The following is a 27,946-nucleotide window of genomic DNA, read 5'->3' as shown; positions in this document are numbered from 1 at the left end:
CGCAATGAACTGTATTTACTTCCTGACAGACTTGCTATCACACTCAGAGATGGGACCTCAAATACAGATAATCAACATGACTAATCACTGCTGTTTCCAAGAGCCACCTCAGGGAGCCCGCTAAGTGCCCCAATGTCACCCACTAGTTAGTCCCTTGGAAATAATATTGGAAGGCTTAAAGAGGCCTGGGGGATTCTAACCGCTCATGATTTAAGTGGTTGCCAAGGCGTGAGGTGCTTACCTCCACGACCGCGAAGCCTTTGATGGGGCGTGCTGCGAGGGGCTGGTTGTCCAGGGACGTGACTGTGTACATGGAGCCCATGTCTGACACTGAGGCCGTTTCTGCGTTGTCCAGTGGCTCCCCCAGGCTCCCGAGGCTGCCCAGGCTGCTGGTGCTGCATAGGGAAACGTCCAGGCTCTCCTGGCTGGACACTACGTGGGGCTCCAATAAGCCCGCAGGGATGGGCAGCTCTAGGCCCGAGGGCAGCGGTTCCGTGGAGATGTCGCTGACCGTCTGCAAGATGCCCTGGGAGCTGCAGATGGAGGCTTGGCTGGTGGACGCAGACGCACTGATGCTCATGGCGGGGGTTGGGCTGCGGGACGTGCTGACCTCCAAGCTGTCTGTGCTGGGGAAGCCAAGGGTCTTATCTGGCTCGGCTTTCCCATCACCGCCCTCGGCCTTGTCTTTTGGTTTCTTGGGGTCTTCATCCTGCAGGGGGATGTAGATCTCGTCTTTGAAGACCCCGCCGTGGGCGTTGCAGGCCTTGCGGATGGCGCCTCTGACGATGCCCTCGTCCAGGTGGGTGGGGATCCCAGAGATCACCAGCAAGCGGCTATGGGCGGTGGGACCCACCAGGGCCTGGCAGGCGTCGGCAATGGCGTCGCTCGTCACACCCAGCCCCTGCGGGTCCTTCCTGGTGAGGTGCCGGAGGATGATGAGCAAGGTCAGGGCGCGATGGAACCACAGCATGTCTTCGGGCTTGCCACCCCCGATGCTCAGCACGGCGGGGTCCGAGTCCACTGAGCGCGAGGACTGGCGCTTCCCGGAGGAGGAGGCCTTTTCCCGCTTCATCTTGACTTTCTTCCTTTTGGACAGGAGGCTGGGGCTCTGCGGCGTCTGTCCTGGGGAGGACGATGAGGAGGATGACGAGTCGCTGAGGCTTGGGGCGGTTGCCGACGTCACCCCGCTGGCAGTGACGCTCATGTTGGTAGGCAGAGTCACCTCGGCCACCGCCAGGCACCCTTCCATGAGTGCGTGGAAATACGTAGAGAACCTGCCCTGGTCGGTGGCCGCCACGGTCCCCGAGCCTCCGCACGTGCTGCCCGAGACCCAGCTCTGAGTCTCCTCGTCATATAGCTTGTGGAGCTCCGACTGCAGGGCCATCAGCATGGCCAGGCAGGGGTTCAGCTGGAGGGCAATGGACGAGGACAGGCCGGCAGGGTGCTTCCTCTGCTCCAGGCTGTGCACTGTGCGCAGGAGCTCTGCCAGGAGGTGGAAAACCAGCTCTTTCACGCAGGCCGCCATGTCCGTGGTCCACAGGAAGTTTCCTGAGGCGAATGAAAGCCAAAAAAAAAAAAAAAAATCACCTATACAGAGCTTACTATGTGCCAGGCGCTGTTCTAAGGCACTTTAATGGAGTCAGCCCTCACAGCGACCACGTGAAACAAACATTACATCCTTCATCCCCATCTCACAGATGAAGAAACAGGGGCTCAAAGAGCTGAAGGACTCACACGGCTGCCACACGGTCACACAATCTCACAGGGCAGAGCCGGGCAGGCTGGCCCCAGAGCTGGTGGCCTTCACCCCTGTGCCAGGTGACCGCATGGAACCAGCTTCTACAGCTCTGACCCTGAAATCATTGTTTTCTTTCTCATAAAGTTATTAAGCAGGTTGGTGACAAATCACTAGCATAATGTTTCCTGAACCATGGGACGCTTACTACTGGGGGCATACAATCCAATTTTACCAGATAGCTCAGACATACACGTGGAAAAATGATTCCTTTTAAACTCCTCTTTCAGTCCTGATTTTGTCAACAAGAAAGCCTCACTCTGGGGCTAGAATATTCTTTTTTTTTTTTTTTTTTTTTAAGCGGTACGCGGGCCTCTCATGGTTGTGGCCTCTCCCGTTGCGGAGCACAGGCTCTGGACGCGCAGGCTCAGCGGCCATGGCTCACGGGCCCAGCCGTTCAGCGGCATGTGGGATCTTCCCAGACCGGGGCACGAACCCGTGTCCCCTGCATCGGCAGGCGGACTCCCAACCACTGCGCCACCAGGGAAGTCCCTAGAATATTCTTAATAGAGGATAGCCCAGAGACCCAGAGCCTTTAACAGGGAACAGTAGTTAGCCAGAATTTCTTAACAGTAACTGCTTAACTTTTAATTTCTATAGTTATCTTCTAGTTATGGCAAGGGATACGAATTTTCTGTTTAAAGTAGCAAGATAAAGTTTCCTTTAAAATTCAGTATAAGTTTAAAAAAAGGAAGGAGTTGATTGCCATAAAAAGAAATCAATAAATGTTGATAGGCATGATTTGTAGACGTGGCAGAGATCACACAAAGGTGGCATGGGAATGACTGAAGTCTAGGAAATACTGTCTAGAACAACCGTGGGCCACACATCTGTGCCAAGGTCCCCTTCATGCCAGATGCGTGTCTTCTATCCCCAGTCACATTGTGGACAGGGAGTCCCAACGGCCAGGTCTGGCTGACTTACCGAGAATCCCAATTAGGCCCAGCACCCATGAAGGAGGGGACTAGGCTGACTACTCTCAGGGGTGATGCTGTTTTGATAATTCTAATTGGTAATGAACTCATGGCTGTCACGGGACATGGTGCTCATGGAGCCACTGACAGGGAATAAAGGCCAATGGGGCCTAAGGCCAGGCCCTCAGGTGCTCCTATTTCCTTCTCTTGCCATTGTCCTTCCTCTGCCATTGGACATTTTTGGAAGACGATGGGCTTGGAGAGAAATCTCCACCAAAATTGCAAATGGTGGCCCGAGAGCTGAGACCGGCCACATACATCTCGTTCCCACAGCCAGTGGTTGGTTCCCTTGCTCACCTCTTCCGACCCCCTGCCCAATGTGTTTTAAAGAATGTGAATTAGTTGTCGACATTTAGAAACTGGGAAATTCACATCAATATCTAGATTTCTGGCTTTTCTTGAAATAAAAAGTGACAGTATCTGGTAGGACTAGGGCCATGTTCTTATACAGCAAATGAGTAGCAGGGCTCAGTGGCTGCCCCACAGGACACGTGCCCTCCAGTTCCCTGGAGGTCCTGGGTCCACTTTCCTTTTGAATTCCTCTCACTTACATCATCTCCCTGACCCCTGAGGGCACCTGAGTTTGCCAACGTTTTTCCCTCCAACATTTTATTATGAAAAAATACAAAAATATTAAAAAGTTGAACACCTTATACAGTCAATATTTGGATGCTCACCACCTAGATTCTACCATTAACATTATTACATGTGTAACAAAGCTGTGTTTGCTTTATTACACATCTATCTATCCCTCTATTCATCCATAGACTCATCTTAGTTTTTGATTGTTTCAAAATAAGTTGCAGATATCAGTATTTTTATCCCTAACCACTTAAGCAGACATATCATTAATTAAAACTCAATATTTAGAAAAAATTTGAGGTAAATTTATATGCTAAGTTCACAACTCTCTTAAGTTTACCATTCCATGAGTTCTGCTACAATGCCATCTCTCTGTAACCTTTCAGGTGCTGTGAGGTCATAATGTTTGAAGGTGAAGGGTGCTATGGAAGTGGACAATGTTACAGAACCAAAGTTACAATAATGGCATATGTTTGTGTTTTAAAGTAAAGTATGATAAAATTAATCTTATCTTCCTGGTTAGATGCCACCCCTCACAATAACGAAAGCACCCTGCAAGTCATGGACTTGGAAGTCTAGGCTACACTTTCCACTCAACTCCCCAAGCCCAACTGACAGCAAGCTGACGAGAGCTGTCGCCACCCAGGCCACATGGCCACCCCAGGCGCACCGGCCAGCTCCTTCCCCAGGCACCTGGCCAGCTCCACCAGCCTGATCCTGAGCGAAGGAAGGCCTCACCGAGCAGTTCCACCACTTGCAGGAGGACGGACGTCGGGATGGTGTCAGGCTCGTCTTCAGATCTCCCTTCGCCGTCCTCCGACTTCCAGGACAGCAGCTGCTCTGCGAAGGCCATCGCCAGTGGGAACTCAAGGGGCAGAGAGTGTAACACCAGCACGGCTCCGGGAGGGGGAGACACCCCTAGAAGAAGCGTCCAGAAGGAAAGCTCATGACTGGTAGCACCCGATCAAAACAAGCTTGCGATAAAGACCTGCCAGGTGTGCCCAGAGAAACAGGGCCAGAAAGCCTGTCCACTCGTGCACTGGGGGCGAGAGGAAATGTCACTCCCCACACTCCAGACGGAGTCAGCCGCAGGCGGAGGAGGAGCGGAGGACATCCTCCAAGGAGTCCACCTGTTGGTGTCAGAATGGGACAAAGGGCAGCAGTGGGGACAGGGAAGGATAAACATCTACCAGTCAGTCAGATACCAACCAGCCTGATGACCTGGCATGGAAACAGGAAGTCAGACTTTAAAAGATGCTTCACTGGAATGGTCCCAGCCTGGTAAAGAAATAACCAGCCCTTTGGTGCAGCTGCAATCCCATGGGAGCATCAGCTTATTTTAGATTTACAGAGTGGACCAGCAAGGGGGCCCCTAGACTTCAGGAACTACCAGAATTCTCTTTTACTGCCTTCGGTCATTGTCATAGCCTGAATCTGACCGAAGCTGCCTATGATGAGAGAAGAAAGACCCTGAGGTCTGATCCCTGTCACACCCTGCACTGCACCCCAACCCCCTCCGCAAGCACTGGTCAGACATAAGCTGGGGTACCAGGGGTCTCTGGCCAGCTCAGGAGGAACCATGTTGACTGGCTTGTACTTTGGGGTGAATGTTTATTTGGGGAATGATAGGTAAGACAGAGATCTTCTGTGTTTAACATAAATTTTAAAAACAGTGTAGGCAAAATACAATGAAAAAAACAGACCCTAATAAAAAGAGATCATAAACTTGTTTAGCATTGACCAAATACCTTATGAAATGTCCTTTCATTTTATTCCCTAAGGATGCAGTGTCTCCAGGACTGGATGGGCGCAGAAGCCAAGGCCCAATTTTGGCTGAAAGTTCAAATACATCTTTATAATTGTCTCTAACAAACATGTGTCCATCTTCTCCTGTCCAACATGCCAAGGAGGTGCAGTGCAAGTCTGACACTAGGTTTCCCTTCCTCTGTGTGTTGACTCAGAAACAGAGTCAGCTGGCCCCAGTATACAAAGCAGACAGTCAGCGAGAGCTTCAGGATTTACAGAGATGGAGACCTCATCTAAATCCAAATCTGCGGAGGCTTAGCAAAGGATGCCAGGGAGACAAGACCACTTGGGCTTCCCAGCCTGGCCACCACCAGGCTTTGTTTACCATTGACATGGGGAGCAGATGGTCACTGAGGCCCGTGCCCCAGGGAGCCACAGTATACCTGAGAGAGTTCAGGTTTAATGAGAACTTGAAGGGCAGCCAGGATTATTACAGCTAAACGATGGGACTGCTCTGTTTAGATCATTCTGAACAGCACACGCTTGTGAAAGGAAAGGAAATCCCCACTGTAGTCTGGGCAGCATCTGCCAGGTCTTCCCCTGGCAGGAAAGGGAGAACTTTTAATCCACTGTCTCTGAAATACACTGCCCCAAGCAGTCCTTTTCTTTACCCATAGGAAACTGGAACACAGCACGGTAGAAAATCCTTTCAATTTTCACAAAGAAGGAAAGCAGAGAATGACTTCAAAGCTGTGCTTATTACCGTGAGCTAATTCAGAGACTTACCCAGTTTGATGTGGACTTTGTCTGTGGAGAGGATCACAGAAGGGTACTGGTTGGTGGTGGGAGGCGGTGTGAGCCCCGTGTTGGCTGGAGACGCATCCCGCGGGTAACAGATGGCCTCGATGAGGTTTAGCTGGCCATTTCGCTTCACTTTGTGGCCCAGCCCGTACACGAGCACCCGCGCCCACGGTGCCTTGTACAGAGAGGAGCTGAGGAGGAGGGATGAGTGTGAGCAGAGTCCAACCATGTCAACAAACACTTTGTTGTGAGAGGCGGGGTGAGAACTGGGCACACGTAAGTCACCTCCATTACATTTTAGAAGGTCATTCTTTTTTTTTTTTATTTTTATTTTTTTTTCTTTTTGCGGTATGCGGGCCTCTCACTGTTGTGGCCTCTCCCGTTGCGGAGCACAGGCTCCGGATGCGCAGGCCCAGCGGCCATGGCTCACGGGCCCAGCCGCTCCGCGGCATATGGGATCCTCCCAGACCGGGGCACGAACCCGTATCCCCTGCATCGGCAGGCGGACTCTCAACCACTGCGCCACCAGGGAGGCCCGAAGGTCATTCTTTATATAGACTAATTTCCAAAACATGGAAATTAGGGAAGAACTGTAAATCATGTTCAAGTACTGTATGCATTAAAGAATAAAAGCAATGAGTTTTTTTCTTCTGTAAATTGTACCAGAATCTGTCTTACTTTTGTCTCCCCATCACCAACTTCTACAGTACGGGCAACTTACTCTTTGCGGAATCCAGACTGACTTTCTTTGCAAGATACGACTACGAAAGCCGCCCCGGGGAAATTGACGTCCATGTTGACCTTGGACTCGGAAATTGGAAACTCTTCGGAGGGGAACTGCTCTGGTGCCGTCTGCAGAGACATTTAACAGGGAAAGCCACGGGTTAAACACAAGAGAGCATTTCCTTTTCCCAGCTCTCAGGCAAAGGAGAGCCAATGCACACACTGTAACAGGATCAGGAGGACAAAAAAGCCCTCTGGGAGGAAGGACACCACGGATGAGACAAGGCAGGGGAGCTGCGAAGAAAAGCAGACTAGTGGGGCTTGGGGAAGAAAGTGTCATTTTCAGCCAGCCCATAAGATTTCCAATTGAAACCTGTAACCTCAGTTTAGGGACATCAGAACTCTGGACTTTTACCTGCAGGAAAGAGCAGATCTGTTTCGTCAGCTCCAACAGGCTCTCCTCACCCTGGTGCAGGGTCCGAGTGATGGCCACATTGAGCCACTCTCTCACTGTCTGGGAGCTGCCCTGGTAGAAGAGGTCCGTGGCCGAGCAGTTCTGGGAATGGATGCAGTGCTGCAGGGACTGTGCCAGGAGGATGGAGCTGGAGCTGATGGTGCCGTCTGGGGACAGGAAAGAAAACACAAGTCAACAAGAACAGCAGCAGCCAAGGGCTGTGAGACCCTGAGTAACGAACCAGGAGCATTCTGTCCAGAAAACCAGGATGGGTTAGCTTGGACATACATCTTGGATAATAGACGTTACCAGTCAGATCCTGCAGGGGGTGGGGGATTCAGGAGTTCGGCGGTCTTTAACTTTTTGCTTTCTTTTAAGCTACAAAACTGTTGCCTAAAATAAAAACCTGAGTTGAAGCCCAGGTCTACTAAGCAGGTAGAAGTGGAGCTGCTTGGATTCAGGGGTTCCCAGAGCCTGACCTATCGGCTACCCTGGCCAACCTGGAGTTTCACCAAGGAACCACTGGAGTAGCTCAGAGTGGAGTTTATAAAGCAAGTGTTAGTCACTGTGGCAAAGCTTCTTCCACAAGCATGTTAAAGCTTTTCAGGTCTGTTTTGGAGCCTCTAATTTCTTGGGGTGGGCCACTGGACCCCACGTGCTGAAGTGGCCTGTGGAGATATAGTTCACACAGGCACTGGCTGGGACCCCATGGCTGTGAGAGATGTCCTTTATGCTTAGAATGCCACCTGCCCTCTCACTCCTGCTCCCATCTTAGTAGCTAGGAGGTCAAGGGAAGCAGGCTGGAGGCCAAGGTGCCAGAGGAAGACATAAGGGGCCCTTCAGTCTTCAACCGGGTTGAGGGCAGAGTCATCACTTAGTATTCACCAAGGGAGCAAACACACAGCATCAGCCCGCACTCCAAGGGCCCCACGTTGAGCAGATGCACACAGGCTGGCCTATTAAAACAGCTCCGCTTGAGGTCACGATGAATCAATTAGGTCTCTTTGGTGGCGTTTGATGGCAGGAACGTTTTCCTGTCTTTACACGTCAAACAGAATGTCTGTGACAACATTACAGTGACTAGATTTCATAAATAAGACTTCATTTTCTTTGATCCACGATTAGTTTGCTTAATGAATGCTTAATAGGTTAATGACTAAATATGTCATCTAATACACTTAGATTTTTCAAAGAGTGAGAAAGCACTGCAAAGACAGCTGCAATCTTTCGTGCAGTTTATCTACACTAAGTCTAAAGGTCCTGTGCTGGGATTCCTCCCCCTGCTCACGTGGAGAACAAGGACACTAAGCACAGCTCCTGCTTGGCGCCCGGCTCACCCTCAGGGCTATTCCATCCTGGGCCTAATTTCTGCAGTGACAGCGGCAAAGCCAAGGTTTACCTGGGAGGGGAGGAGCGAGGAGCTGATTGGACAGCAGCTGCAGGTGCTCCAGGGTAATGTCCCGGATGGCAGGGATGTGGAAGAGGCGGGTAAACAGGTGAGGCAGCTTGGGGGCGAAGATGTTGAGCAGGGCCATGCGGCAGTACAGCCTGGCCAGTGCGGCCTCGCAGCGCAGCAGCTCCCTGCAAGGGAAGGGCAGGGGACAGGCACTGAGCTCTGACGCTCCAGCCTCCACACTGGGCCGGGCCACGGGCTGCTGAAGGGGAAGGACCACATCTCAGGTTTCTCTGGCCTCATGTTCTGTGCTCCAAGTTAGACACTTGTGTTTTAAACAAAAAGCCACATTTAGTTATGTTTGACTTTTCCCAACTCAAAAACCACCATGGAAAAAGAAATGAAAATATATGTTCACATAAAGACTCACATATACGTGTGTTCATAGTAGCATACACAGAGTAGCCAAAAAGTGGAAACAGCCCAAATGTCCAACAACTGAGGCACGGTAAATCCATACAATGGAATGTTATTCACAAATAAAAAGGGATGAAGCACTGACACGTGCTACGACATGGATGAACCTGGACAGCCCTGTGCTAAGTGAAAGAAGCCAGACACAAAAGCTCACATATTATGAATCCATTTATATAGAGTGTCCAGAATTAAGCAAATTCATAGAAACAGAAATTAGATTGGCGGGGTTGAGCTAGGGGACGGGAGAAGGGGAACTGACTACTAATGGGTGTGGGGTTTCTTCTTGGGGTGATGAAAATGCTCTAAAACTGAGAGGGATGATGGTTACAGAATTTTGTGAATATACTAAAAATTGTTGGCCTGTATACTTTAAGTGGGTAAATTACATGGTATGTGAATTGTACCTCTGTAAAGCTATTATAAAAATTTCAGTGTGGGCATTTTTTTTTATGTGATGAATTTATGAAGTGATTGGCATTCACCTTGAATAATAGCTCATTAGTGACTAAGCAGGTCTCATTTAGAAATGCATCTCTTGGTAAAGAATCTAATCTAGCTAATACTAAGCATAGGGGAGGCTCCCTGTATTTTATTAACTAATCACCATAATTAAAAATTCTGCTGGTAGTAAGCACTTAATCAAGAAGGCAAGTTAGAAGTAGCCCTTTTGGAATGTAAATTGGTGCAGCCACTGTGGAAAACAGCATGGAGGTTCCTCAGAAAACTAAAAATAGAGTTACCATATGATCGAGCAATTCCACTCCTGGGCATATATCCAGACAAAACTATAATTCAAAAACATACATGCACCCCTATGTTCAAAGCAGCACTATTCACAATAGCCAAGACATGGAAACAACTTAAATGGCTATTGACAGATGAACGGATAAAGAAGATGTGGTACATATATACAGTGGAATATTACTCAGCAGTAAGAAAGAATGAAATAACGCCATTTGCAGCAACATGGATGCAACTAGAGATTATCATACTAAGTGAAGTCAGAAAGAGAAAGACAAATACCATATGATATCACTTATATGTGGAATCTAAAATATGACACAAATGAACCTATCTATGAAACAGGAACAGAATCATGGACATAGAGAACAGACTGATGGTTGCCAAGGGGGAGGGGGTTGGGGGAGGGATGGATTGGGAGTTTGGGATTAGCAGATGCAAACTGGTATATATAGGATGGATAAACAACAAGGTCCTACTGTATAGCACAGGGAACTATATTCAATATCCTATGATAAACCATAATGGAAGAGAATATGAAAAAGAACGTTTTATATATATATATATATATATATATATATATATATATAAAACTGAGTCACTTTGATGTACAGCAGTAGTTAACATAACATTGGAATTCAACTCTACTTCAATAAAAAATAAATTAAAAAAGAAAAAGAAGTAGACCTTTTGTGTCTATAAAGTCTAGGTCTAAACCCACTCGGAGCCAACAGGGGTCACTTGATATTACCTACTGACCCAAATTAAAGGTAATGCTGGTCCATCGTATAAAGTGAAGACAAAAAAGAAACCAGCTACGATGGTGCATGTTAGGTGGGTTCTTTCTCGGCTCCACCAGTTTGTAATATTCTTGCGCCAGAATTTAAAACAAACCAACTCCACCTGCTTCTTCCCGCCTCAGAAGTTTGCCTGTTGACGGTACTAGCACAGCTCACAAGGACCAGGGCAGCAAAACAGATGAGGTCTGACTATGAAAGCTGAAAGCCCTACGGGCTCCCCCCAGCTCTCTCCTCAGATTGAAAAGCCTCAAGTTGCCAGGTTGAAGCTGGAGTGAGATTATTTTCGGTCGACTCTGCAGACTGTTAATGTCTCTGAAGTCTCTGCTGAGGAGCCCCCCACCCCACCTCTTCATTCTCTAAAGTCCTCTCTCAAACCCACGTGAGCACTTTAGGCAGAGTACACCTCTGATGAAAACCCATACTATGAGCAGAAATTCCATCATTGTATTGATCAAACAAATCTATGGCATGTTTCATATTTCTCCCAATACCGAGATCACCACATTAATACTGATCGTAAATGTCCTACATCTGTAGCCTGATTGTAACCTTGCGAAGCACTTTCTTGCCTTTTCTCTAAGTTGCTAGTCAACAGTCAATAGGTTTCATCTATCAGAAAAATTTGCCAAAAATATGACTGAAAGTCTTATTAAAGAAGTTTTAAAAAACTTTAAGAGTACCATATTGATATTCAAGCATATATGTTTGGGGATCCTTTTCAACAAATATTTGGAGTCTACAGTGTGAGCCAGGGCCCAGATTAAGCACTGGGAGCCCTAGCAAAGAATCAGACAAGGTCTCTGCTTTTAGGAAGCTTATGTTCTAGAGGGAGGAGACACACAATAAACAAATATTTTTAAAAAGCAAAAATATCAGGTCCTGGAAGGGAAGTATTGATAAAATCCAGTGTTATGACAATGTGCTCCTGTGGGCTTACTTTAGATGGTGAGGCAAGGCTTTTTTGGAAAGGTGACATATTCACTGAGATCTGAATGACAAGAATGAGACAGCCAATCCACCAGAGGGCAGACAGCAGAAGCAAGAAGAACTAAAATCCTGCAGCCTGTGGAACAAAAACCACATTCACAGAAAGACAGACAAAATGAAAAGGCAGAGGGCTATGTACCAGATGAAGGAACAACATAAAACCCCAGAAAAACAACTAAATGAAGTGGAGATAGGCAACCTTCAGAATAATGATAGTGAAGATGATCCAGGACCTTGGAAAAAGAAAGGAGGCAAAGATCGAGAAGATGCAAGAAATGTTTAACAAAGTCCTAGAAGAATGAAAGAACAAATAAACAAAGACAAACAATACAATAACTGAAATGAAAACTACAGTAGAAGGAATCAATAGCAGAATAACTGAGGCAGAAGAACGCATAAGTGACCTGGAAGTCATAATGGTGGAATTCACTGCTGTGGAACAGAATAAAGAAAAAAGAATGAAAAGAAATGAAGACAGCCTAAGAGACCTCTGGGACAACATTAAATGCAACAACATTCGCATTATAGGGGTCCCAGAAGGAGAAGAGAGAGAGGAAGGACCCAAGAAAATATTTGAAGAGATTATAGTCGAAAACTTCCCTAACATGGGAAAGGAAATAGCCACCCAATTCCAGGAAGTGCAGAGAGTCCCATACAGGATAAACCCAAGGAGAAACATGCCGAGACACATAGTAATCAAACTGGCAAAAATTAAAGACAAAGAAAAATTATTGAAAGCAGCAAGGGAAAAACAACAAATAACATACAAGTGAACTCACATAAGGTTAACAGAGGTTCTCAGCAGAAACTCTACAAGCCAGAAGGGAGTGGCATGATATACTTAAAGTGATGAAAGGGAAGAACCTACAACCAAGATTACTCTACCCGGCAAGGATATCATTCAGGTTCGATGGAGAAATCAAAAGCTTTACAGAGCAAAAGCTAAGAGAATTCAGCACCACCAAACCAGCTCTACAACAAACGCTAAAGGAACTTCGCTAAGTGGGAAACACAAGAGAAGAAAAGGACCTACAAAAACAAACCCAAAACAATTAAGAAAATGGTAATAAGAACATACACATCGATATTACCTTAAATGTGAATGGATTAAATGCTCCAACCAAAAGACACAGCCTTGCTGATTGGATACAAAAACAAGACCCATATATATGCTGTCTACAAGAGACCCACTTCAGACCTAGGGACACATTCAGACTGAAAGTGATGGGATGACATTCAGACTGAAAGTGATGGGATGGAAAAAGATATTCCATGCAAATGGAAATCGAAAGAAGGCTGGAGTAGCAATACTCATATCAGATAAAATAGACTTTAAAATAAAGAATGTTACAAGAGACAAGGAAGGACACTACATAATGATCAAGGGATCAATCCAAGAAGAAGATATAACAATTATAAATATATATGCACCCAACACAGGAGCACCTCAAAACATAAGGCAACTGCTAACAGCTATAAAAGAGGAAATCGACAGTAACACAATAATAGTGGGGGACTTTAACACCTCACTTACACCAATGGACAGATCATCCAAACAGAAAATTAATAAGGAAACACAAGCTTTAAATGACACAATAGACCAGACAGATTTAATTGATATTTATAGGACATTCCATCCAAAAACAGCAGATTATACATTCTTCTCAAGTGCTCACAGAACATTCTCCAGGATAGTTCACATCTTGGGTCACAAATCAAGCCTCAGTAAATTTAAGAAAATTGAAATCATATCAAGCATCTTTTCTGACCACAACGCTATGAGATTAGAAATCAATTACAGGGAAAAAAACGTAAAAAACACAAACACATGGAGGCTAAACAATACATTACTAAATAACCAAGAGATCACTGAAGAAATCAAAGAGGAGGGGCTGGGCTTCCCTGGTGGCGCAGTGGTTGAGAGTCCGCCTGCCGATGCAGGAGACACGGGTTCGTGCCCCGGTCTGGGAAGATCCCACATGCCGCGGAGTGGCTGGGCCCATGAGCCATGGCCGCTGAGCCTGCGCATCCGGAGCCTGTGCTCCGCAATGGGAGAGGCCGCAGCAGTGAGAGGCCCATGTACTGAGAAAAAAAAAGAAAAAAAAAAGAGGAGGGGCTTCCCTGGTGGTGCAGTGGTTGAGAGTCCGCCTGCCGATGCAGGGGACACGGGTTCCTGCCCCGGTCCGGGAAGATCCCACATGCTGCGGAGCAGCTGGGCCCGTGAGCCATGGCCGCTGAGCCTGCACGTCCAGAGCCTGTGCTCCACAACGGGAGAGGCCACAACAGTGAGAGGCCCGTGTACCGCAAAAAAAAAACAAAAACAAAAAACAAAAAACAATCTAAGAAGAAATCAAAAAATACCTAGAGACAAATGACAATGAAAACACGATGATCCAAAACCTATGGGATGCAGCAAAAGCGGCTCTAAGAGGGAAGTTTATAGCTATTCAAACCTACCTCAAGAAACAAGAAAAATCTCAAATAAACAATCTAACCTTACACCTAAAGGAACTAGAGAAAGAAGAACAAACAAAACCCAAAGTTAGCAGAAGAAAGAAATCATAAAGATCAGAGCAGAAATAAATGAAACAGAAACAAAGAAAACAATAGCAAAGATCAATAAAACTAAAAGCTGGTTCTTTGAGAACATAAACAAAACTGACAAACCATTAGCCAGACTCATCAAGAAAAGGAGGGAGAGGACTCAAATCAATAAAATTAGAAATGAAAAAGGAGAAGTTACAACAGACAACACAGAAATACAAAGCATCCTAAGAGACTACTACAAGCAACTCTGTGCCAATAAAATGGACAACCTGGAAGACATGGACAAATTCTTAGAAAGGTATAACCTTCCAAGACTGAACCAGGAAGAAATAGAAAATATGAACAGACCAATCACAAGTAATGAAATTGAAACTGTGATTAAAAATCTTCCAACAAACAAAAGCCCAGGACCAGATGGCTTCACAGGTGAATTCTATCAAACATTTAGAGAAGAGATAACACCTATCCTTCTCAAACTCTTCCAAAAAACTGCAGAGGAAGGAACACTCCCAAACTCATTCTATGAGGCCACCATCACCCTGATACCAAAACCAGACAAAGATAATACAAAAAAAGAAAATTACAGACCAATATCACTCATGAATATAGATGCAAAAATCCTCAACAAAATACTAGCAAACAGAATCCAACAACACATTAAAAGGATCATGCACCATGATCAAGTGGGATTTATCCCAGGGATGCAAGGATTCTTCAATATACGCAAATCAATCAATGTGATACACCACTTTAACAAATAGAAGAAAAGCCATATTATCATCTCAATAGATGCAGAAAAAGCTTTTGACAAAATTCAACACCCATTTATGATAAAAACTCTCCAGAAAGTGGGCATAGAGGGAACCTACCTCAACATAATAAAGGCCATATACAACAAACCCACAGCGAACATCATTCTCAATGGTGAAAAACTGAAAGCATTTCTTCTAAGATCAGGAACGAGACAAGGATGTCCACTCTCACCACTATTATTCAACATAGTTTTGGAAGTCCTAGCCAAGGCAATCAGAGAAGAAAAAGAAATAAAAGCAATACAAATTGGAAAAGAAGAAGTAAAACTGTCACTGTTTGCAGATGACATGATACTATACATAGAGAATCCTAAAGATGTCACCAGAAAACTACTAGAGCTAATCAATGAATCTGGTAAAGTTGCAGGATACAAAATTAATGCACAGAAATCTCTTGCATTCCTATACACTAATGATGAAAAATCTGAAAGAGAAATTAAGGAAACAATCCCATTTACCATTGCAACAAAAAGAATAAAATACCTAGGAATAAACCTACTTAGGGAGACAAAAGACCTGTATGCAGAAAACTATAAGACACTGTTGAATGAAATTAAAGATGATACCAATGGATGGAGAGATATACCATGTTCTTGGATTGGAAGAATCAACATTGTGAAAATGACTATACTACCTAAAGCAATCTACAGATTCAATGCAATCCCTATCAAATTACCAATGGCATTTTTTACAGAACTAGAACAAAAAATCTTAAAATTTGTATGGAGACAGAAAAGACCCCGAATAGCCAAAGCTATTGGCAAAGACACCTACAGTCCTGAGGGAAAAAAACGGAGCTGGAGGAATCTGACTCCCTGACTTCAGACTATACTACAAAGCTACAGTAATCAAGACAATATGGTACTGACACAAAAACAGAAATACAGATCAATGGAACAGGATAGAAAGCCCAGAGATAAACCCACGCACCTATGGTCAACTAATCTATGACAAAGGAGGCAAAGATATACAATGGAGAAAAGACAGTCTCTTCAATAAGTGGTGCTGGGAAAACTGGACAGCTACATGTAAAAGAATGAAATTAGAACACTCCCTAACACCATACACAAGAATAAACTCAAAATGGATTAGAGACCTAAATGTAAGACTGGACACATAAAACTCTTAGAGGAAAACACAGGAAGAACGATTGTTGACATAAATCACAGCAAGATCTTTTTTGGTCCACTTCCTAGAGTAATGGAAATAAAAACAAAAATAAACAAATGGGACCTAATGAAACTTAAAAGCTTTTGCAAAGCAAAGGAAACCACAAACAAGATGAAAACACAACCCTCAGAATGGGAGAAAATATTTGCAAATGAATCAACGGACAAAGGATTAATCTCCAAAATATATAAACAGCTCACGCAGCTCAGTACTAAAAAAACAAACAACCCAATCCAAAAATGGGCAGGAGACCTAAATAGACATTTCTCCAAAGAAGATATACAGTTGGCCAAGAAGCACGTGAAAAGCTGCTCAACATCACTAATTATTAGAGAAATGCAAATCAAAACTACAATGAGGTATCACCTCACACCAGTTAGAATGGGCATCATCAGAAAATCTACAAACAACAAATGCTGGAGAGGGTGTGGAGAAAATGGAACCCTCTTGCACTGTTGGTGGGAATATAAACTGATACAGCCACTATGGAGAACAGTATGGAGGTTCCTTAAAAAACTAAAAATAGAATTACCATATGACCCGGCAATCCCACTACTGGGCATATACCCAGAGAAAACCATCATTCAAAAAGACACATGCAGGGGCTTCCCTGGTGGTGCAGTGGTTGAGAGTCTGCCTGCTGATGCAGGGGACATGGGTTCGTGCCCCAGTCCGGGAAGATCCCACGTGCTGCGGAGCAGCTGGGCCCGTGAGCCATGGCCGCTGAGCCTGCACGTCCAGAGACTGTGCTCCACAACAGGAGAGGCCACAACAGTGAGAGGCCCCCATACCGAAAAAAAAAAAAAAAAAAGACACACGTACGCCAATGTTCATTGCCACACTATTTACAATAGCCAGGTCATGGAAGCAACCTAAACACCCATCGACAGACGAATGGATAAAGAAGTTGTGGTACATATATACAATGGAATATTACTCAGCCATAAAAAGGAATGAAACTGGGTCATTTGTAGAGACGTGGATGAATCTAGAGACTGTCAAACAGAGTGCAGTAAGTCAGAAAGAGAAAAACAAGTATCGCATATTAACGCATATATGTGGAACCTAGAAAAATGGTACAGATGAACCAGTTTGCAGGGCAGAAATTGAGACACAGATGTAGAGAACAAACATATGGACACCAGGGGGGGAAAGCAGCAGGGGGTGCAGGTGGTGGCGTGATGAATTGGGCAATTGGGATTGAGATGCATACACTGATGTGTATAAAATGGATGACTAATAAGAACCTACTGTATAAAAAATAAATAAAATATAATTAAAAAAAAAGAATGAGACAGCCATGCAAAGTTCTGGGCAAAGCACTGCAGGCAGAGGGAACAGCATATACAGAGACATTGAGGGGGAAACAAGCTTGGTGTGTGAGAGAAACTGCGGAAGGAGAGTATGCTGGGAGAAGCAGACAGACTCTGAGGCTCGGGGAGGGTTTGGTGAGCCAGGTTAAGGGTTTGAATTCTGCTCCATGGGAAGTGGAATGCCATGGGAACATTTGAATTAGAGGAGAGAGATGAATGATCTGATCTGTGTTTCTAAAAGATCACTCGGCTGCTGTGCAGAGAAGGGAGAGCTGAGGCCTAGACCAGTGTGGTGGAGGTGGAGATGGAGAGAAGCAGCCTGGGATGTACTTTGGAGGAAGAGTCAATGGGACCTGCCGATTGGTTACGTGAGGCAGTGAGGACAAAGGGTGACTTGGGCACCCCTCACAGATGTGGAAAGACCGGTGGAGGAGAAGGCCCGAATTCTACCTCACATGCGACATTTTAGGCATCTATTAGATTAGCCTTGTCCATGTAAGAGCTGACTTCGGTTAACTTGTTTTCAGCTCTGTTCTAAAAACCTGACAAAAGGGGTGTGTGTGTGTGTGTGTGTGTGTGTGTGCGTGTGTGCGTGTGTGTGTGTGCGTGTGTGTGTGTGTGTGTGTGTGTTGGCCGCACTGTGTGGCTTACGGGATCTCAATTCCCTGACCAGGGACTGAAGCTGGGCCATGGCAGTGAAAGCTGGGAATCCTAACCACTAGGCCACCAGGGAACTCCCGAATATCAGGCATGTTGCTTATGGTCAAAACAACCCCCAGTTGGCAAGGTGCACTGGGAGGACTGAAAAAAAGAGTGCTCTTGGTGGGAAGTTACAGTTTCGGGCTTTCCAGAAAATGGTGGCTCTTACGAACTGGGCCTGCCTCTTGCCGAAATCCCTAGAAGCTATGCCTGTGGAGTTGTTACAAAAGATACCGGCTTCTATTTGGGACGTGGGGCTGCTCAGCCATCACGTGAACACAGCGACGTTAAGTCTAGCCCTCACACCTGGGTTGTCCCTGGGTGGGTGGGTGGGGTCAAAGTATAGCCTTTGAACTTCTGTGTGGATGACTATGACTCCTGCTGAAATGTATGCACGACACTTCCCTGTGGCACGCCACGCTTCCCATCCTGGATCTTTCTAGGTGAAGCTAGTGCCAAGTATAGCCTATTTGGGTCTTGTGAATTTGATTGTCAAGTTGAACTTAAGACCACCCAAATGGGGCGATGAAACATCTGAGTGGAGATGGCAAGGAGGCAGTTGGATACATCCATCTGGTGCTCCAGAGAGAGGTCTAAGCTGGAGATACACTCAAGTTGCTTCAAAACTGACAATATAATGAGAAGTTACAATGCTATTGGATGAACAGTATGAAAAATAGTTTATGGGAAGTTTTATCAGAGAGCTCCATTTATCATTATATTTTCTTCTGAATTGTTGCAAGAATTTTTATGACTGAAAGAAGGAATTTACAGGTGCATGTGAGGGAATTTTGCCAGATCTTTAGGATTTAACCCACAGAGGGCAGGCACAGGTCCCCTCAGAGACCCCCGCAAAGTGCTGGGCACAAAGGAGCACACAAGGAATACCTTGTTAGTTTAACAGAAATGAGCTGGCTGCTCACACAGTGCCTGGACTCCTCTTAGTTGTGTCTTCTTGACTCGGTTTACACTTTAGAACTCTTCCACGTTCTTCAAATCTCCAAACACCCCTCAACACCCCCAACTTACAGCAGAGTACCCACGGCATAGGCCAGGTGATACTGGGTCCTGCAACTTTTCTTCCTAACTCTTGCAATTCGCTGTTATCTTTACTAGCTGCCTCTGTCTCTCTCTTAGCTTTGGAAGAAAAGCCTTCTTTGTCAACGATGAATGGCACATGTGATAAAACAGATTTCTGTGACCCACTAGAAAGAAGGGCTCAATTTTACCTGTGAATTTATATTTTATTTATTTTTAAAAAATCTCTGGCCATGCCACGTGGCCTGTGGGATTTTAGTTCCCCAACCAGGGACTGAACCCAGGCCCTTGGCAGCGAGAACTCGGAGTCCTAACCACTGGACTCCCAGGGCATTCCCTTACCTGTGAATTTGAAGGTTGGTATTGTCCAGGGTGACCAGCCCATTGGTGGCAGTCCTTCGGTAGCCTGCTGGGGGCCTTTCCAACATATCAATAGGATACCAGTATCGGACCAGCACACCTTCGCTTCGGAGGTACGTTTCTACCTGCACCAATTCATTTACCTACAATAGAAAAAGGAAATGTCTATTTGTTTTTTGTTTTTTTAATTTTTATTTATTTATTTTATTTATTTGTTTTTTGAGCACTAACTTTTCCCCCCAAGTTTTAAAATACATATGTATACATATAAGACCAAACTTTTATAGCAGTAAATACTAGTTTCATGTCACTGATTGAGGCTAAAAGTTCAAAGATATCTGGATAGTGTATTTAGTTTTTTCATACCAGTTGGGAAATTTTAATTGGTACAATAAATTAAAGAACTTCAATGTAATATGAGTTTGAAATTTAAAGAGAAGAGTGGTATATTTCAGTAACAGTTCAACATGCATTGTTGCCAGGTAAAATTTATGTTCATTGTTTTTATGTTAATAATTTTGTAAAAGCAGAGAATCTGTCTGATCGCTCTATTTTATTGCTAGGAAAATAAAAATATAAGCTCATGAATACACATTCTGGATTCAAATAGCAATGTAATCTTGATTTAGGGACTACTATTAAAACAAAGGGAATCAAACCACTTGAGACATAACAGATTATTACTTTAACAAAATTTCTATTTTTCTAATTTTCCTTTCACACGTTTCCGTTGCTGAAAAATACTGTCAGTTACGTACTTTCTGATAACCAGAATCAGAGCTTGTCTCAGCAGGCAGTGGGAGATTAACAGTATTACTAATGGAATTTTCTACTTGAAAGTTCACCTTAGTAAATCACCAGCCAACAGCCTCTCTTAAAAATGTAATGATTTAAATTATACTCTGGGGCTTCCCTGGTGGCACAGTGGTTGAGAGTCCGCCTGCCGATGCAGGGGACATGGGTTCGTGCCCCGGTCCGGGAAGATCCCACATGTCGCGGAGCGGCTGGGCCCGTGAGCCATGGCCACTGAGCCTGCGCGTCCGGAGCCTGTGCTCCGCAATGGGAGAGGCCACAACAGTGAGAGGCCCGCGTACCGCAAAATAATAATAATAATAATAATAAAATAATAATAAATTATACTCTGGTAAAATGGAGTCAGTTGAAGATGTAAAATTTTCAATTTCAAAGCATTAGTGATACCTAACATTATCTGTATCCGTAGACAGACAGATACCAAAGCTTATCTATGTGGTGATAGATACTTCTATATCTGAGACTCTTAGGCTTGATCTGTGTATTATTTCATCAGTTTTTCCTGCATGGGAAACAGAAATGCAAGCATGTGCGTGTAACCTAAGGATTATGTAGTCACAGCCTTCAAACAGCCTTCAAGGCCTCTGTTTTCAAAGAAAGCTTCGGCTTGGCCCTTACTCTCTTCTATTCCTTCCCCCCTGCCACCCCACCCCACCTTAAACCTTGCTGAGCCCCATGAGAGGGCTCTGCAAAGCTGAGAAGAAAACAACTGATCTAGCTTAATACACTCATTTTACAGACGGGGAAACTGAGGCTGCGAGAACCAGTAAGATGACATGATCAAAATCACAAAACTATTTCTTTGAGTCTGTATAACAATCATGACAATGACAGATCATCCATTCACCAAGGCCAACAGGAGAATTTTCCCTTGGAACTTGGTAGATATAAGGTAGGGGCAGTCTGAACGTGGTTCATGGAAAAAAACAGCAGCAGCAGCATGGTCTGAAGGCGATGACAGCACTGAGAGTTAACAGCTTACGTTCTACAGTCAGCGCTGGTCTGGGCCCATGAGAAAATCTCAGGCAAGTCATCTGGCATGACAGCACTCAGCCTGGTTTCTTTATCCCTAATTTGAAGAATAATCTATCTGTATAATCACTTTTTAAGGTATTTGGAGTCTGGGCATGAAAGTCTCAGTGTATATAAAAGGCGGTTCACTCACTGAATCAACATCTAAGACAACTCCATGAAGCCCAAAGGTTTTCAGCATCCCTCGGATGGCAAATTTTGGCAGGGCAGTTCCAACAGTACTGCTGGCTACGTTATTGCTGTCTGGAGAGCGGGTTACCACCGTGAGACCTGAGGAGGGTAGAGGGAAAAGTTTCTTCAGGAGCAAGTACCATTATTATTTTGGGACCCTATATTTTAGGGTCTAAAATAACTCTACAGCATTTACCAATACCCTCAGTTTAGTTATAACCCAAAAGGAACACGGCTCAGTCCGGAAGATAATAAAACAAAGTGTGGTAAGAACTCGGGCAATTTAACAATAAAAAGACAAGCCAATTAAAAAATGGGCAGAAAATGTGAATAAACATTTTTCTAAAGAGAAAAGATATGCATGAAAAGATGTTCAACATCATTAGTTATTAGAGAAATGCAAGTCAAAGCCACAATGAGATACCACTTCACATCCATTAGGATGGCTATAATCAAAAAACAGGCAATAGTAAGTGTTGGCCAGGATGTAGAGAAATTGGAACCCTCATATGTGCTGATGGTAATGTAAAATGGGGCAATCACTTTGGAAAACCATCTGGCAGTTCCCCAAAAAGTTAGACATAAAGTTACCATATGACCCAGCAATTCCACCCCTACATATATACCCAGGAGGAATGAAAACATGTCCACACAAAAACCTGTACACAAATGTTCATAGCAGCATGATTCATAATAGCCAAAAGGTAGAAGGAACCCAAGTGTCCATCAATTGACGAATAGATAAACAAAATGGGGTACTATCCATACAATGGACTATTATTTTTGCCATAAAAAGGAAGTAACAACATGAGCTACAACAGGGATGAATCTTGAAAAATTATGCCATGTGAAGGAGGCCAGACACAAAAGGCTGCATGCTGCCTGAGTCCATTTTTACGAAACATCCAGACTAAGCAAATCTATAGAGGCAGAAAGTAGATCAGTGGTTGTCAGGGGCTAGTAGGAAGGAGGAATGGGGAGTCGGGAGGGTACGGAATTCCTTTTGGGGGATGAAAATGTTCTGGAATTAGAGGCAATGGTTTGGTGGTTGCACAACTTTGTGAATATACGAAAACCGTTGAAATGTATACTTTAAAGGGTGAATTTTATGGTATGTGAATTCTCTCTCTCAAAAAAAGAGGAATTAAAAAAGAAAAGTAAATATATAGGCCTGCCCCTGCCCATGATGTTTGTGAAGGTCTAATAATGAGTTGTTTTATTTCCTTTTTGTGCTTTTCTGTATTTTCATTTCCTCAACATATGCAACAGATTTTTAATCAAATGAATAAATACATTGTATAAAATTCTAAAAAGCACAGTACAACCACATATTCACGGTTTATTAGCTGGACAGCCAGGACTAAGCCTGAGAGGCCTATCTGCAATCCTCCACCCACGCCCCACTTCTCTCTCAAGTGCCCTATCTCACCCTGCTCATGTGAGTGGTTCTGGGAGTGTGGAAGAGGCCCCCAGAGGCCAGACAGCTTCTACTTGTGCCCCACCAGGAAGCCTAGGACCTCACATGGGAGAGCCTGGAAGAGCTCACATCACCCAGAGTAAGGAGAGTCACCCTAGAAGAGCCAGCAGCTGACTGGCTCAAACTCATGCTTGGGAAAATGCAACTTCTCATTTCAGAGGAAGTTTCATAGGTGAAGGAAGCGGGGGGAAGCAAAACCTTTTCGAACTTTATCAATTGTGAACTTGTTTGCTTCATCCTTAATGTCTTCAATGGTGGGAAGATAAAGGTCTCTTGGGATGCCACCATTCTCCTCGTAGAGGAATTCAACCGTCTGCCGGGCAATATCCACCATGCCTAAAAAATATAACAGAACTGGTAACTCTCCGAAGAGCACACAATCTTCAGTCCAATCATGACACTGACCCATACCTAAAATGAAGAGATAGGGGAATTTGTGGGAGTATGTAGCCTTTTGGGAATGGTAATTATGCAGTGTCAGTCAAGTTTAAAATACTCAGTGCCCTACTTCTAGGCATCTCTCAAATCTCTCCCACAGAAATACAAGCACAAGTGTGTAAAGGTATAAGAACAGTCCCTGCAGCACTGCTGGGAAATACAACAGCAACAAAAAAAGGAAATAATGAAAGTATTCATCGATAGAGAATGGTTAAAAACGATGGTACGTTATTATGTAGTCATTTCATTTCAGTTAAGTCAAGAGAACAAACTATAGGACAAATGGAGAGGAAGAAGAAAGTGAGGGTAGTGTTTTTTTCTTAGTTTACGTATTTTTGTACTGTTTGATTATTGTTACAATGAACACATGTTGCTTATTTAAGAGAGACAGAGAGCTTCATCAACTTCTATCCAGTACTGGAATTTGCTCTGTCCTTCCTTCTCAGGGGGAGAAGACATCATTATATTCAATAGCAACAGCCACAAATAATTAATAAACCAAGTAAATAAATGTCCAAGGCATGAAGAAAACAGCACTGTGGGGAGGACAGAGGGGTGGCTGCCACTGCTGCCCCCGCCCCACCGCTTGAGAAGCTGTGGGTAAAAAACACCAATTGACAGCATCTGCTTTTAAACAAGGCTTATGTCTATCACACTCATCTACTGCTCCTTTCTTTGCTGGCCTTGTTGTAATGAAAAGGCACAGCAATTTTCTGAGCACAGTTAAGAAGGGGGCTGCCCTTAGAGGAGCATGCATAGAGAAAGAAGTGTCAGAGAGAATAACAAGAAATGTGGCCTGATGGCAAAATGTGGTTCATGCATACGAAGCAACACTACTTCATAATAGATAGGAACGGAGAGTTCCCTGGCTGTCCAAGGGTTAGGACTCGGCGCTTTCACTGCTGGGGCCTCGGTTTGATCCCTGGTTAGGGAACTAAGATCCCATAAGCTGCGCAGTTTGGCGAAGTAATAATAACAATAATAGATAGGAACAGAATATTGGTACATAATACAGCATTAGTGAAATATATGCTAAGTAAAAGGAGACAGACACAAAAGACTACATATCATAGGACAATTTATATGAATTATCCAGAAAAAGCACGGGGACTGGGGGTAAGAGCAGGTATTGACATCAAACTGACATTGGAGAAGCTTGCTGGGTTGATGAACATGCTCAGAAACTGTACTGTGATGATGTATGACTTGTTAATTTACTATAACTCATTGAACTCCACACTTAAAATGAGTGAATTTTATAGGATACAAATTGTATCTAAATAAAGTTGTAAAAAATAATCAGCAAAAGGTAGAGGGTATGAGGTGCAGTAAAATGAATTTGGCAATACGGTGAAAACTGCCTGAAGTCGGGTGATGGGTAATGCAGATTCATTATATAATTTCTTCTACTTTTTTTTTTTTGCGGTACGTGGGCCTCTCACTGTTGTGGCCTCTCCCGTTGCGGAGCACAGGCTCTGGACACGCAAGCTCAGTGGCCATGGCTCACGGGCCTAGCCACTCCACGGCATGTGGGATCTTCCCAGACCAGGGCATGAACCCGTGTACCCTGTATTGGCAGGCGGACTCTCAACCACTGCGCCACCAGGGAAGCCCTCTTCTACTTTTGTGTATATTTTAAATAGAAAATATAAACAGACCAATCACAAGCACTGAAATTGAAACTGTGATTAAAAATCTTCCAAAAGGGCTTCCCTGGTGGCGCAGTGGTTGGGAGTCTGCCTGCCGATGCAGGGGACGTGGGTTCGTGCCCCGGTCCGGGGGTATCCCGCATGCCATGGAGTGGCTGGGCCCGTGGGCCATGGCCGCTGAGCCTGCACGTCCGGAGCCTGTGCTCCACAACGGGAGAGGCCACAACAGTGAGAGGCCCACATACCGCTAAAAAAAAAAAAAAAAAAACCTTCCAACAAACAAAAGCCCAGGACCAGATGGCTTCACAGGCAAATTCTATCAAACATTTAGAGAAGAGCTAACACCTATCCTTCTCAAACTCTTCCAAAATATAGTAGAGGGAGGAACACTCCCAAACTCATTCACAGGGCCACCATCACCCTGATACCAAAACCAGACAAAGGTGTCACAAAGAAAGAAAACTACAGGTCAATATCACTGATGAACACAGATGCAAAAATCCTCAACAAAATACTAGCAAACAGAATCCAACAGCACGTTAAAAGGATCATACACCATGATCAAGTGGGGTTTATCTCAGGAATGCAAGGATTCTTCAATATACGCAAATCAATCAATGTGATAAACCATATTAACAAATTGAAGGAGAAAAACCAAATGATCATCTCAATAGATGCAGAGAAAGCTTTTGACAAAATTCAACACCCATTTATGATAAAAACCCTCCAGAAAGTAGGCAGAGAGGGAACTTACCTCAACATAATAAAGGCCATATACGACAAACCCACAGCCAACATTGTTCTCAATGGTGAAAAACTGAAAGCATTTCCTCTAAGATCAGGAACAAGACAAGGTTGTCCACTCTCACCACTATTATTCAACATAGTTTTGGAAGTTTTAGCCACGGCAATCAGAGAAGAAACAGAAATAAAAGGAATACAAATCGGAAAAGAAGAAGTAAAACTGTCACTGTTTGCAGATGACATGATACTATACATAGAAAATCCTAAAGATGCCACCAGAAAACTACTAGAACTAATCAATGAATTTAGTAAAGTAGCAGGATACAAAATTAATGCACAGAAATCTCTTGCATCCCTATACACTAATGATGAAAAATCTGAAAGAGAAATTAAGGAAACACTCACATTCACCACTGCAACAAAAAGAATAAAATACCTAGGAATAAACCTACCTAAGGAGACAAAAGACCTGTAGGCAGAAAACTATAAGACATTGATGAAAGAAATTAAAGATGATACAAACAGATGGAGAGATATACCATGTTCTTGGAGTGGAAGAATCAACATTGTGAAAATGACTATACTACCTAAAGCAATCTACAGATTCAATGCAATCCCTATCAAACTACCAAAGGCATTTTTCACAGAACTAGAACAAAAAATTTCACAATTTGTATGGAAACACAAAAGACTCTGAATAGCCAAAGCAATCTTGAGAAAGAAAAACAGAGCTGGAGGAATAAGACTCCCTGACTTCAGACTATACTACAAAGCTACAGTAATCAAGACAGTATAGTACTGGCACAAAAACAGAAATATAGATCAATGGAACAGGATAGAAAGCCCAGAGATAAACCCACGCACATATGGTCACGTTATTTTTGATAAAGGAGGCAAGAATATACAATGGAGAAAAGACAGCCTCTTCAATAAGTGGTGCTGACAAAACTGGACAGCTACATGTAAAAGAATGAAATTAGGGCTTCCCTGGTGGCGCAGTGGTTGAGAGTCTGCCTGCCGATGCAGGGGACATGGGTTCGTGCCCTGGTCCGGGAAGATCCCACATGCTGCGGAGCGGCTGGGCCCGTGAGGCATGTCCGTTGAGCCTGCACGTCCAGAGCCTGTGCTCCGCGACGGGAGGGGCCAAAACAGTGAGAGACCCGCGTACCGCAAAAACAAAAACAAAACAAAAAAAGAATGAAATTAGAACACTCCCTAACACTGTATACAACGATAAACTCAAAATGGATTAAAGACATAAATGTAAGGCCAGACACCATCAAACTCTTAGAGGAAAATATAGGCAAAACACTCTATGACATAAATCCCAGCAAGATCCTTTTTGACTCACCTCCTAGAGAAATGGAAATAAAAACAAAAATAAATGAATGGGACCTAATGAAACTTAAAAGCTTTTGCACAGCAAAGGAAACCATAAACAAGACTAAAAGACAACCCTCAGAATGGGAGAAAATATTTGCAAATGAAGCAACTGACAAAGGATTAATCTCCAAAATTTACAAGCAGCTCATGCAACTCCATATCAAAAAACAACAAACAACCCAATCCAAAAATGGGCAGAAGACCTAAATAGACATTTCTCCAAAGAAGATGTATAGATTGCCAACAAACACATGAAAGGATGCTCAACATCAATAATCATTAGAGAAATGCAAATCAAAACTACAATGAGGTATCACCTTACACCAGTCAGAATGGCCATCATCAAAAAATCTATAAACAGGGCTTCCCTGGTGGCACAGTGGTTGAGAGTCCGCCTGCTGATGCAGGGGACACGGGTTTGTGCCCCGGTCCGGGAGGATGCCACATGCCGCGGAGCGGCTGAGCCCGTGAGCCATGGCCGCTAAGCCTGCACGTCCGGAGCCTATGCTCCACAATGGGAGAGGCCACAACAATGGGAGGCCCACGTACCACAAAAAAAAAAATCTATAAACGATAAATGCTGGAGAGGGTGTGGAGAAAAGGGAACCCTCTTGTGCTGTTGGTGGGAATGTAAATTGATACAGCCACTATGGAGGACAGTTCCTTAAAAAACTAAAAATAGAACTACCATATGACCCAGCAATCCCACTACTGGGCATATACCCTGAGAAAACCATAATTCAAAAAGATTCATGTACCACAATTGTTCACTGCAGCTCTATTTACAATAGCCAGGACATGGAAGCAACCTAAGTGTCCACTGACAG

The 27,946-nt window shown here is 44.3% G+C and overlaps 1 protein-coding gene across 5 annotated transcripts in view; it reads right to left on the bottom strand.

Annotated features, from left to right (window-relative positions):
- The window catches only part of HECTD4 (HECT domain E3 ubiquitin protein ligase 4), a 190,043-nt gene that overhangs the window by 21,578 nt on the left and 140,519 nt on the right, over positions 1-27,946 (bottom strand). For all 5 annotated transcript variants that reach the window (XM_082641387.1, XM_082641388.1, XM_082641390.1 and 2 more), the window contains exons 53-61: positions 23,104-23,241; positions 21,391-21,527; positions 19,395-19,555; positions 8,475-8,656; positions 7,037-7,242; positions 6,620-6,750; positions 5,884-6,089; positions 4,090-4,269; positions 242-1,548 (exon numbers count right to left, since the gene is read on the bottom strand). In XM_082641387.1, the coding sequence (XP_082497513.1) occupies positions 242-1,548; positions 4,090-4,269; positions 5,884-6,089; positions 6,620-6,750; positions 7,037-7,242; positions 8,475-8,656; positions 19,395-19,555; positions 21,391-21,527; positions 23,104-23,241 (2,648 nt within the window). The remainder of the gene's footprint in view (positions 1-241; positions 1,549-4,089; positions 4,270-5,883; positions 6,090-6,619; positions 6,751-7,036; positions 7,243-8,474; positions 8,657-19,394; positions 19,556-21,390; positions 21,528-23,103; positions 23,242-27,946) is intronic.

The sequence above is a fragment of the Mesoplodon mirus genome (genome assembly GCF_964341445.2).
Source record: "Mesoplodon mirus genome assembly, chromosome: 13".
Lineage (NCBI taxonomy): Eukaryota > Metazoa > Chordata > Mammalia > Artiodactyla > Ziphiidae > Mesoplodon > Mesoplodon mirus.
This window is presented reverse-complemented; position numbering and strand designations above follow the sequence as displayed.